Genomic DNA, 13,148 nt, shown 5'->3' on the forward strand with positions numbered 1-13,148 from the left:
GGAAAATACTCTACAAGAGAGAATAAACAAAAGATGGGAAGTGAGCAAATCCTCTCAATTTGAATTCGGAGAAGCCGCAGGAAAAGAACTTGCGTGGAAAATAAAATCTGACAAAGCCCTCAACTATATCAGGGAAATTAAGATACTAGGAGAGTCGGAGACAAGATCTACTAATTTAGAAATAGGGAGAGCTTTCTTTTAATTTTTTTAGGAGATTTATAAAGAGGACCTTCCCAATGATCAGCAAGCAAGGGACAGTTGGCTGGATGCCATTACCCTCCCAACTTTATCAATAAGTCAGAGCAAATCCTTAGAGAATAAGATCACTGAGGACGAGGTAAAAAAAAGCAATTCACCAATCAACAAAAGGAAAGGCGGCAGGTCCGGATGGTCTGCCGGGAGAAATTTATAGATCTCTTGAGGATATTATTGCCCCTGTGCTTACGGCACTTTTTAACGGCATCTTAATAGATGGAGACCCGCCGCCTAAAACCTGGGGAGAGGCTACAATCGTACTTATTCCGAAACCGGGAAAATCTCCATTAGAGTGTGGGTCATACAGACCAATATCACTACTCAACAACGATTATAAAATTTTCACAACTATCATCTCTACAAGGTTGGCTAGTGTCATCGGTAATATAGTCCATTCAGATCAAAAAGGATTTATTAAGGGAAGGCAACTAGCGGAGTTAACACATGAAGCTGTGGGGCTATAGATATCGCTACTGCCTTTTCTGTACCCTTGGCTACTCTGACTTTAGACGCAACCAAAGCGCTTGATAGTCAATTGGCTTTATCTTAATGATGTATTAAAAAAATTCAACTGCGGGGAGGGGTTCTGTAGGACTATTAAACACCTATACAGTGCACCCTCAGCCAGGTTGCTGGTCAACGGGTCTTTGACCGAAGCCTTTAATATATCTAGAAATACAAGGCAGGGCTGCCCGCTTTCCCCTCTCCTATTCAATTTATACATCGAACCGTTCGCTCAGCTTTTAAGGGACGAGGCTAATATTCCATTGTTTAGCTTCGGAGAGTGGGAAAGGCGGGTAGCATTGTATGCAGATGATATCTTGGTCTTTACATCTGACCCAGTTAAGGCATACCCAGTCGTTATTCAACGGGCTGAAGAATTTGGCCATATTTTGGGCTATGATATTAACTCTAGTAAAAGTGAGATAATGGCATGGAATTTACCAGACATACAGCTTGGGGTAAAAATATCATTATCAATGCGATACCTAGGAATAAGAAAGAAGTGGGCAGCATTGGGCAAACTAATTTGGATAGAATACACACTGAGAGCAAAAAACTTTTAAAATCTTGGTCACATCTGCCACTCTCTATAATGGGTAGAGTAAACTTAGTTAAAATGTGTATCCTTCCAAAATTCACCTTTATTTTTAATACTATTCCAATTGCCTTTGATCCGAAAATGATAAAAAAATGTCAAAGGGAAATTAATTCTTTCATATGGAACTATAAATCCACAAGAATCGCATGGAAAAAGCTGAGAAGTAGAAGAGAAAAAGGTGGCCTTGCAATGCCGGACTTGTTGTATTACTCATGGGCCTTCCAGATGTCACACTCAAGAATGCTCCTAAAAATGCCATCTAATCTTACAACTGATTCTATGTATAAGGCTATGTTAACGGGGGCTAATTTAGCACTGGATGGCTTCATGTTTAATTTTGGATGTCAGAAATTCTTTAAAAACATCAAACTTAAAATGGCACAATCATGGGCCAAAAACTGGTCTAATATCCGAAAGAAACTGGGCCTGTCATATTACTCCCAACTACTCCCCAATCTGGGACTCACCCGGGTTGCCACCATGCTTGGGAGATAGTCTTTCTACCATAATAGAACAAGCAGGTATTACAAGATGGGGCCAACTACTTAAAGGTGGAAATCTAATAGCTTGGGACGAGCTGCACGAACTAGTTGGCTCAGGGCTGTCCAGGTTCAAATACATTCAATTAAACAGCTGGGTGAGATCTCAGACTCGCATTGATGCTAATTTAGGGAAAATAAGCATAACGGAACAAAAGTTGGTAGAACGATCTATAGGAGGAAAAGAAGTAGCTACATGGTACTGGCAGTTGTTGGAGGAAATTGACGGGGAGTTCCAACTCCCAGATGAACTATGGGGGACGGTGACTGGTATCCCATGTGAGGAGAGGTGGCGAAATTCTTTCGGACTATTATATAAAATTGTAAAGCCTTCATGGCTAAGACGAAACCATCTCTTCTCTGTACATCGTGCATACATAACACCGCTGAAACTCTCTAAATTTGTACCACATAAAAAATGTAACAAATACAACTTGATAGGTGCTTGTGATATACACATGTTTTTGGAATGTCCTGACATTTTAAATTTTTGGGAAGAAGTGAAGAAAACTTTAAACTCTATCTTAAATACATCTTTGGCAATAACCCTCCCACTTGTCATCTTTGGGTTGGAAAGATAATATCAAAGGCAAGGCGAAATCCTTTCTTTTCTACGCAATCTTATTGGCGAGAAGACAAATCTGCATACACTGGGTAGAGAAAACACCCCCATTACATTCTCGGTGGCTTTCATCCTTATATGAAACATCCAAAATGGACCTTAAAAGAACAGCTAGTAAGCGTAACTTGGCCTTCTGGGATTTCTTAATCAATTGGAGATGATTCCGGGGTTTTTTTTTTTGTTGGTTTTTTTCCCCCGGGTCCAATGATTGTCTTAAACACTCCTGGACCAGGGCCAGTTAAGTTTCGATAAAGGTCCTGCAGGTTGAAATACACCTAGATGGAGCTAAAAGAAAGCACCCTTACTTCTTCTGGGACATCTCTACTACCAAAATATCAAATCACGCCTTTAAGTCGTGCAAGGTGGTTGGTATTGTCCTTTTTTTGAAGGAAAGGCAAATGAGGACACACAAAAAAAAGATTTACGATCAGACCACACACTACAAAAGCCAACATATAATAAAGGGTAATATTAGTTTCGGCTGGCTGGAAGGTTCAAATCCCAACCACCACTTTCAAAATGCTATGCTGGTTGTAATGCTAGAATCACACATGTTGCAATTGGCAAACAATAGTGCACTGCGTAACGATACAATCCTGTGATTGGCAAAGGAGAAATAATACAATGTCTAACGATAGACCCGGTACCTTGCAATGGGAGCACTAATGCAATGCGTACCGCTACAATCTGTAAGAGACACGTTAATGATAGATTCCTTACCTTAGAATATTCCCAGGCGTCCGACTGGATCCGGAAACGTTTACGTAGCAATATCCCTGCGCGTCGGTAGGCGTCGTCCGCGGCTCCGCCTCCGTCATCGGCAAAATGTAGTTTTAAAAGTTGCCACTTTAATTGCACAAGGTTTCTAGTGTCCGTTTATTGTTGTACGCGTGGTCTGTCTTTCAGACCGGTTTCTCCCCACCCGGGGAGAAGTGCTAAAGATTCCCAGGAAAGATAACAATAGAGGCCTGCAACTGGAGGAGGTGTTACCTTCCCCAGGCAGGAAGCCACACACGTGTTAGCCCAAAAGGCGAGCAAATGTAGAACACTTGGGAGAGGGGCTGCTCTATTGTTTAGGTAGACATACTGGCAGTAGGGACAGTGAAGGGGAAGCCAGTTGTCAAACCGGTTTTCTAAGGACGTATAGCCCACTTGGTAACCACACCTCTGGGTTGGGCTAGGGAGCTCTGGATGTAGAGAGAGCGTTTCTTCTATCTTGGGAGTGTGCAGAATGGTGCCTCCTGGGATAGCTAGATGCCACACTATGCAGGCAGTGGTAATCAGGAGGAGAAAATCCTGGTAGCCAACCGCATCCTACCCGGAGGGCCTTTCCTATTCTTAGGGCACCCCTGGCATCCAGAACTCCGATCTCGACTAAATGAAGAACTGCCATACTGCATCAGGTTCCCGGTGAAGAGAGCCTGCACCAACGTGGACTGCACCTTCTGCATCTGGAGGCTAGCAAAGAAGAGAGAGGAGTCTTCTCCAGGGCCCAGCCAAAGAAAAGAGACTCCAAGGGTCAGCCAACTGACGACCTATTTGCAGCACAGGATACAACAGCTGAAGAAACCTGCTAAGGGTGAGTGGTAGCCATGATTCCTGGACTGCCTCTCCCCATCGTTGCGCAGCACCAAAGGCCAGGGCCCAATGCTTAGAAGTTCAACCTGAATGTGCTGAACCTGGAAGAGTCATTGAAGTGCAGCTTGGTCTCCAAGAAGACAAACTACAGCCCAGAGAAGGATTCCACTGTGACCACAACACCGGCCAACTGGTAGTCCAGTGGCAACTGGACTGTGGACAGACCAGAGAGGAGCTCGAGGGACATCGAACAGTGTGTCTAGGGCCCCTCATCATCTTGGTGGACTGAGGTTTCCCTGCAGGAAGACCCCCGCTGACTGTGTAGCACCCACAGCATCCTTGAACATCTTCAAGCATACTGTATACTCCGCATCAGTACCACTTTCATAGACATCCATTGAATGAGGATAAAGTGAATGGAACTGCTGGAATAATGCTTCTTCGGAAGAGGTTGTGGTTTCTGAGGGCCTTGATGGCCCCCCCTGACTGACTCCATGCTGGAGTTGGTCACCCCAAGTGACCCTAACTGACTGCATTACAACTTGCCCATCTTTTTACTCAATGTTCTGGGTCAAATTTGTTGAATTTGCCAATGCTTGTTCGTGGTTGAGTGAAATGCTGTGATTTACTATACCTTGTAAATTTATATTTTTGGAACCCTCTGGTGGATCTTTTTCGTTGTGCTATCTAAAATAGTCTATTTTTTTAATTGGTGGTGGCTTTATTGGTTTCTTGTCAATTTCCCCCTTAATTGTTTTGCTTAAATGCTTTACACTTGTTCCTTTCTGTAAGCTTTGACAAACGAACCCTAAAGGCCCTGAAAGGGTTGGTGAGTGTGTTACACAGTGAGGTTGCGCAATCACTCCATATAATACGCCTCATTCCATCCCACCGCCGTTATAACACATTGTTTATTTTGTAAAATGTCTTCCTGCAGTTATTGAAACTACTGCCCCTTTGTACATTTGCAGGTTGTTCTCAAGTCAGAGCCAGTGCATCCCTTTGGCCTTGCTGTGTATGGAAACTACATTTACTGGACTGACTGGGTGCGCCGGGCTGTCCACAGAGCCAACAAATACTTAAATATCGACATGAAACACCTTCGAGTGGACATCCCTCAACAACCTATGGGAATCATTGCAGTGGCCAATGACACCAACAGCTGTAAGTCTTGATTCCATTACCCCAGCTGTGTTCTTCACCTGAATATCCTTCTGTGCTTTCAAATGACAACGCTTCACAATACTATGCCTCTGCTTGTATAAGACAAGTTTTCAGCTACAATAGATTTAAACCATGCAAGTTCCCACATTCCATGGTATCCAGTGGGCTAGAGCTGGGATTCGGCCGACAGAGAGAAATATGCTCAATATATATCCTGGTTTCATTTTCTGGTCCGGGACACAACATGCATATTGTCTGCATTTCGTTCGGTGCAGTAACCCGCAGGCAAGAAGGGGGCTTCGTTATTTTCACTTCCAGACAAGCAAAAAAGCTAGATATAAACGGCTACCAACTCTTTTGTTCAAGTATCATTTTGGCAGGGAGCCATTTGGAGCCTAACACCTAGAAGCCAATGCAATGAAAGGCTACAAAGGCACACAGCTTACCACTTCACAAGTGCTTTAGAGAAACTGACTTGGAGGCAGGATTTTGACTTTGTCCATCCCCCCTCCCCCACCCCCTCTCTTTCCTGGAAGTGATGTGCAGGTACCTTATGAATGAAATGTCAGTGTGTAGGAAAGATTACACTAATAATGATTTAAATGGGACCTATTAATGTATTTTTTATTTAGTTCTTTTATAGAGCTACTCGCCCCAGTGTGGGTGTCAGTGCGTTTGATATCACACATAGAGACACAATCAATTCTACAAATGTGTAAATCAATTTAGAGGGAATGTTACTTAAAACAATGCAGGTTATAAGGTGTAGGAATCCCATCTTGTCCATACTTGTAGACAATATATGTTAAGAGCAAACTTATTATCAAGATATAAAATGTAACGCCGTGATTGGGGTTGTCTGTACTAACAAGACTTTATTAATTCCTAGCGGAGCCCTTCTTTGCAATCTTACAATAGCAATAGATTGAGAAAAACCCCAATAAGGATCAAAACCCATGACTTTCAGTTTGTATGCAGCTCCTTGATGCCGGTAAATAGATCACTGTGGCATATTAGAAGGATTGCAACATATGAACTCGAAGTAACAAAATGATGACAGTGTCACAAACAATAGTCCATTTACCTATCTAGATTAAAATACAAATCTGTGATCTGCATCTTAGACGATGTGCTTTGCAGCAGGCACATTAACCCTCCATGCTACATTGAGTCAAAACTGTGATTGGACAAAACACAGAACTGCATTAGACACCAGAGTTATATTTTCCGCTATTATAACCCTCTTACAATTGCTGGGCCACAAAAGAGCTCTGCTGCAGGTGTCTTAACCTTGTAAGATATTTTAAAATGCATTCTCTCTGTGACCAGTTAGGAATGTTATAACACGATTGCTGTCACATGTAATTTTTCCCCCAATTCTATCACTGCTCATCTGTGGGGTGCAGCTTACGTTCTGTAGCACCGAACGCACATCAACCACCTTTAAACACACCTTTCAGACTTAACGGCGTGTTACTGGGAAAGACACAAGTGATGGTGGAATGCTCGAATTAATTTTACCCACTGGTAAATACCTCTGGCCTTCAGCGGAGTCTGCCGTTTTCGCTCACCGTTCCATTCCAGTCAGGGACCAACGTTATGCAAATCAGCCTCAGTCCTGCTCCAATAGAAAGGGTCCAGTGCAACCTGCCAGAGCACACCGCATCTGATGAGAAGACATGCAGCACGATACTCTAAAACGGCATTCTGACCATGGTTTGACACCTGAAGAAAAACTGCGGGCCAGTGACAAGTTGTGACAAAAGTTCTCTACATCCACCTTACCCGGATGTGTTTTTTCTGGACAGCCCTGGGGTTTCTCAGAAATTAGCTAGACGTTTATTCAAGCTCGCTGCATAAGCTGCATTAAATGGTTGTAAGCGCATCCCCAGAAAGGGATATATTTTATCAATAAATGGGGTCACACTTTGGTTGTTTGTCAATTAAAGCCAAAAAGGACATTGAGCCCTCTCCAGTGGGCTCGCTTGATACTCGAACTCCCTGTAGGAAATCGCATGGAAAACCAGACTTTGTGCAGGGCATAGCTTCTTCAGGCCACACATCGGCTTTCGTCACTACAGCCGTCACTGTCGGCTGGTTTCAACCCCTGGCAAACTTTGCTTAAGAATGAAGCAGAACAAAAAAAAACGTAATTAGCCACTGTGAAAACATGCCTAATTAATTATCGGTCCATGCCAACATTTTGTAGCGCCAGCCCTGCTGGAGCCGTGGGGTGCCAGGGACAGCCTCCGCCTGGACGGCCTGTAATTCTGCTCCTGGATTACAGGGCCTCTCCCCGCCCTGTCAGCGCTGGTATAATGGCAGGATTTGCTCCAGTAATAAACGGGTGAGCTACAAAGCCCTGTCATTATCTACCATGAACGAAAAGCAATTATCCTGAGGACTGAGCCATCCAAGGCCAGGAAGCAACAGGTGGTGAATGGGAAAAGCTCCTCAACAGCCGTTCTTGTTCGATTTCTTTGTTTCAGAAAATGTAGGCCTAGCTAATGCTGTCCAGTCATGCCTCTGTAGGCCGGAACAAAAAGAAGCCTTGCCAAATATTACAAGGAAGTCCCTGGACTTTTAAGGTTACGGAGGCAGAATACATGAATTGCAAGTAGGCCCAATTCAAAGCGGCAATGTCATTACGTAACTTTAATTGTTTAGAAGGTAGTCATGGTCCTTGTGTGTATAGGCATTATATGTTAATGCCTTAAAGATTAATTAGATAACTGTTAATGCTTTGATGTGTTGATGAAACAATATTTCACGCCTTTAACATCAAGAATTTGAAATTATGCTTCAACAAAGTTCACAAATAAACTGACAAAAGAACAGATAAATAAGTAAAAATTAAAACAGAGAATTAAAAACATGAGGGGTGAATAATTATAAATTAATAAAGATAGGAAATGAATGAAAATAAAGGCGAAACAAGAAAGGAGTAGAAAAAGAGAGAAAAAAACGGGAAATGGAAGGATAAACTCCAGAAAGTATGAATATAGACAGAAGGGGCAGAAATCAAGCAAGAAAGGGAAAGGATAAATGCGAAGAGACCAGAAATAATGAGAATTTAAAGCGCCCGTCTTTTAATACTGCTGGACAGTGGTAGAAATGCAGCAGACCCTAAATGCAACATTTCATTGAATTTGTTACATAGATTTGCTACTCCTTAACATGTTAGCAGAGAGGTGCAGACGTAGTGATTTTAGATTCCCTGAAACAGCCATCGAACATGCACGCTTCTTGTTGGTATGATGTACTAATCATAGTGGAGTATTCCTACTTTTTAAATGAAACCTTAAAGGGCATTGTTTCTATCTACTAATGCGCTGTCCACTTTGGTCTGTGGGTCACTTCTGTAGTGTTTACAGCATTTTCCCCATAACAAAGGGTCCTAACGCAGAGCGATGCAAGAAAAGAAGGATCAAACATGTACTGATTATTTCTTTCATAGTCCACGGACAGAACACATTTTATTAAAATAAAATGGGGAAAGGGGTTGCACAACGAAGATATATACTGAGATGATGCTTTACCAACCCTACCATTAAGAAGGAAGGAGATAGGGCAGAGGTCCGTAAACTGTCCTTTCTATCAAAACATATGACTAGCAAAGGGCAGGAGGACTTGATAGGGTAAAATATGAATATTTGTAGCGTATCTCAATGCTGGGAGTGGGATCGATTTTCAAATGCCCAAAGAAAACTTGTCTATTGATCTGTTCTACTGGGCCCAAATATAACTCTATTGACCACTTCCTTGACTCAGTTAAGCAGAATTTGGTACCGTTCTGCCTTCCTCTAGGATGCGCTATCGATAGAGCAGTGTTGGAATCATCACTGTCTGCATATGGTTGAGACTTGCATTTCTGAAATAGAAATTATATTAAAGAGACGAGAATACGTCCCAGAAAAGTCTCATCACACACAAGTATAATATTCCCAGCATCATCTTTGCACAACTGGGCCGGATTAGTACATATACTGATGCAGTGTGTGTGTATACTCCATAACCCAAGGTTTCTAAGCATGACCAAAGAAAGTTTCGAAAATGAATGAGGTGATAATGAAAGCAGTAATGGTGTGCTATCTGTTTATCCTCTTGAGGGCCTTCATCCTCTTTTGAGCAGCTGTTGGAGGGCTGTCTCGTAATGTTATCAAGTGTGAGTAGAACTGGATACTCAGTGGAAACAGATCACTGTGTATCGCAGAATGTGTTTTGGGTGATTAATATGTACTAATTGCTGATTAGGGGTGTACGCTTTCCCCTTGCATTGACCAGTAGTCTGGATGATAGCGCTAGGCTTACGGGATACATATTTCTATATTCTCGTCTTACAGACATTGCCTACGGTTTCAGGTGGGCCAGAAGCTTTTTCAGTTTTCCATGCCGCCCTTTGGCCCTACATGTGCACTTCGGGTGTTTGCAAAGGAGATGGTGGCCGTCACAGCCCAACTGTGGACGTTGGCAATACCAGTCTTCCCATATTTCGATGACTGGCAACTGAAGTCGGATTTGCTTCAAATAGTTGTGAACTACTTCCAGACAACTGCAGATCAGTTGGCATTGTTAGGATTTTCCATCAACGTGCTAAAAGTCACACCTGACTCCTTCACAACTCCCCTTCATCAGAGCCATTCTTGACACGGTGCTCTTCAGAGCTATCACTCCACCTCATTGAGTCTAGGACATTTAGGCTGTGATTCCAATGTTTCAGCCTGGTGCTTGAGTCTCAGTGAGGTCAGCTCTGAGGCTTCTTGCAGCCACCTTGTGGCCATTCCATGTGGAACATTTGGGCGTTGCAGTGGAATCTGAAGTCTCAGTGGGTTCAGCACTAAGGAAAATGGTCAGATTCCACTCAAATGTCAACGGACACTGCGATAGACCTGCACTAGTGGCTGATCAATCATAATCTCCCCGGCAGCAGGCCCTCTCCGTACCCCACCATGAAATAACAGATTTGATGGATGCTTCTTTACTGGGTTGGGGAGGTCATCTTGGAGAGGTGGAGATCAGAGAACTCTGGTTCCCAACAGAGGCTCACCTCCACATCACCTTTTTGGAGTTACAATCGATTCACTTGGCACTGACACTGTTCCTTCCAACAATCCAGGGCGAACGGGTACAGCTTCTCACAGACAAGCAACCTCCATGTGATACTGCAACAAACAGGGTATCGTGGGGTTGTGGGTCCTATGACAGGAGGCTCTACACCTTTGGAAGTGACTGATTGCTCATGGAATTTCCAGGATTGCCCAGCACCTGTACCTTCTTGGTGCCTTGTCAATCACAAATGGTGGTTACACTCAGAGGTGTCATAGGACATATTCCTGCAGTGGGCAGAACCATGGCTTGATGCTTCTGCAGAGAACGCGTAGTGTCGTAACTTTTGCATGTTGGAGTTCCCAAGACAGTATTCCTTAGGAGACACCTTTCACCTACATTGGGGCTCAGGACTCCTGTATATCTTTCCACTCCTACCTGTATTTCCAGAGTGCTCAAGAAAATCAAGAGAAACCGGGCCCAAGTCCTACTAGTAGTGCCAGGCTGAGCAAAGAGAATGTGATACCCATAACATCTTGCCAGGAACACAAGTCCTCTGATCTGGTTGCCCTTTCGAAAGGATCTCCTATCGCAGAAGCAGGGCTGGGTCTTGCACCCGAGCCTACATAATCTAAAACTAAGTCTATTTATACAGGACGGTGTGAGAAATTTGTTGTGTGGTATTCTTTCTCCTCGACACATCCAACACACACAAGCTTCATTAACTGATATTTTTATCATTGGCCAAGCAAGACCTGGCTGTGGCCACAATTAAAAGTTACTTATCAGCCCTTTCGGCCTTTTTAGATTTACCAGATCCGCCATCCCTCTTCAGAGCACCTGTTGAGATGCGTTTTTGATGGGGCTGAACCATATGTTCCCACCTACTTTTATAATGCTGCAGTGGATCTAAACCTTGTGTTGACCTACCTGATGTGCTTGCTTTTGAGCTTCTACACAGTTTTCCTCTATAAAACAGTGTTCCTCATCACCTTAACATCTGCTACGTGGCTGAGTGAAATTCAGGCCTTTTTAAAAAAAAAATTCATAAAGACAAAATAAACATTACATGACACATTTGTAGCAGGATTAATACAGTACAGGATATATAAGTACAGAAACGTGTTCAGATTTCATTGATTCAAAACTTACTTATAAAGTGCAATGTGTATAATTAAAAACAATCTAGCAGACTGATATTAAGAAGATGTGGTTAAAATTAGATATTGACAGAAAACAAACTAGGATTCAAACAAACTCCAGTACTTCTCGTATTTCTTTAGGGCCCCTGATCTCAGTGCATATTTTCTTTCCCTGCCCTGGATTCGTAGTAATTTTACATTCCATGCCTGAAAGGTTGGCACTAAATCTGTTTCCCAGGACTGCAAAATAAGGGATTTAGCTATTAAAGAGGCTATAAATAGGGACTCATCATATGGAGTGTGTCTCGAGGAGCAGCCTAGGACCGGGATTAACTCATCAAATGATATAATGGCTTTGAATTGAATAGAGAGGTATTTTTCTATTTCCTTCCAGAATATCTGAATTTTAGAGCACTCCCAAACGATATGCTTCCAAGTACCTTTTTCTTCACATCAAAAGCATTTGTCGGCGACTTGGGGAAGGATACTGTGGAGGAAAGAGGGGGTTCTATAAATTAGCCTTTTGTTATAAAATTGCATACGTTTAAAATTAGCACCACAAAAGATGGTTTTATTGAATTTATTTATCTTATCCCATACCTGCTGGCTAATTTCAATGTCTTCCCTCTTTTTTCACCTCTCAATGATCTTAATGGAGGATTCCTGCCCGATGTTTTCTTTTAGTATTTTAATCCAGGTACTAATCTTCTTTTGTATTTGATTGTTCAATGCTAAAGAGAGATTTTCTTCATAAAATAAATTACCTATATCTAACTCTTTGAGTTCTGCATTAAGCATAAGAAAAGACCAATTCTAAATTGTGTTGGAGTGGTGTATCTGTCTAGAAATTTCCTCCCAAGACTTCCCTCTGTTCCCCATAAGGAAGTCCTCAATTTTCTCAAAGCCATTCTCCTTCCAGAGATTTATTATATTGTTGTCCATACAGCCCTCCTCTCTGAAGCTGAGGTTGATTAAATCCGTATTACTACCTATTTTAGAGATAGCATAAAATTTAAAAAACTGGGTTTTCTGTTTAAAAATCCACTGCAGGGACTTATAACGAACTTTCTTTGGATCTTTCGTAATTCTAATTGGGTCAGTGATTTTTGATTCTGACAACATCTTCTTCATAAAAAAATTGTCTGCCTTGTGAACTTCTAGAAAAAAAAACTAAAACTATGATGTGCAAAAGACGCAAAATAATATTCTCTAATATTTGGGAGGGACAACCCTCCTTGTGCAGATGGAAGATATAAAGTGCTAAGTGCAAGCCTAGAGGATTTTTTTGCCCAAAGGAAAGAGGAAATCAAGGCATCTACTTTTTTAAAAAAGGAGACCTGGATTGCACAGAGTGCGGCGCTGTAAAGAAAATTAAAAAGAGGTAAAATCGACATACGTACTAACGCTGCCCGTCTCATTATAGACAAAGGTAATATATTCCAGCGATCTAAAAGACGCAACCTTTTTTAACAGAGGTATAAAATTTTACGAATACAGATCTTCCAAGTTGTCCGATATGAATATTCCCAGATATCTCTTTAGGCATGTGTTGTATATCTGCCTAAATTCCGGTACTAAAGTGTCTACGGTGCAGTTGGCTAAGATAATTTCCATTTTGTTGACATTTATCTTGTAGCCCCTAATTTTTGAAAGTCAGAAGATTTTTTAATTTTTAATTGACTTGAGGGTTTAGAATCTAA

At 42.1% G+C, this 13,148-nt stretch overlaps 1 protein-coding gene across 1 annotated transcript in view; it reads left to right on the plus strand.

The window, feature by feature from the left end:
* Window positions 1–13,148, plus strand: part of LRP1 (LDL receptor related protein 1) — a 1,472,234-nt gene that overhangs the window by 685,671 nt on the left and 773,415 nt on the right. The window contains 1 exon segment of the mRNA XM_078688974.1: window positions 5,068–5,260. Within this exon segment, the coding sequence (XP_078545100.1) occupies window positions 5,068–5,260 (193 nt within the window).

The sequence above is a fragment of the Lissotriton helveticus genome, chromosome 1_1 (assembly GCF_964261635.1).
Source record: "Lissotriton helveticus chromosome 1_1, aLisHel1.1, whole genome shotgun sequence".
Lineage (NCBI taxonomy): Eukaryota > Metazoa > Chordata > Amphibia > Caudata > Salamandridae > Lissotriton > Lissotriton helveticus.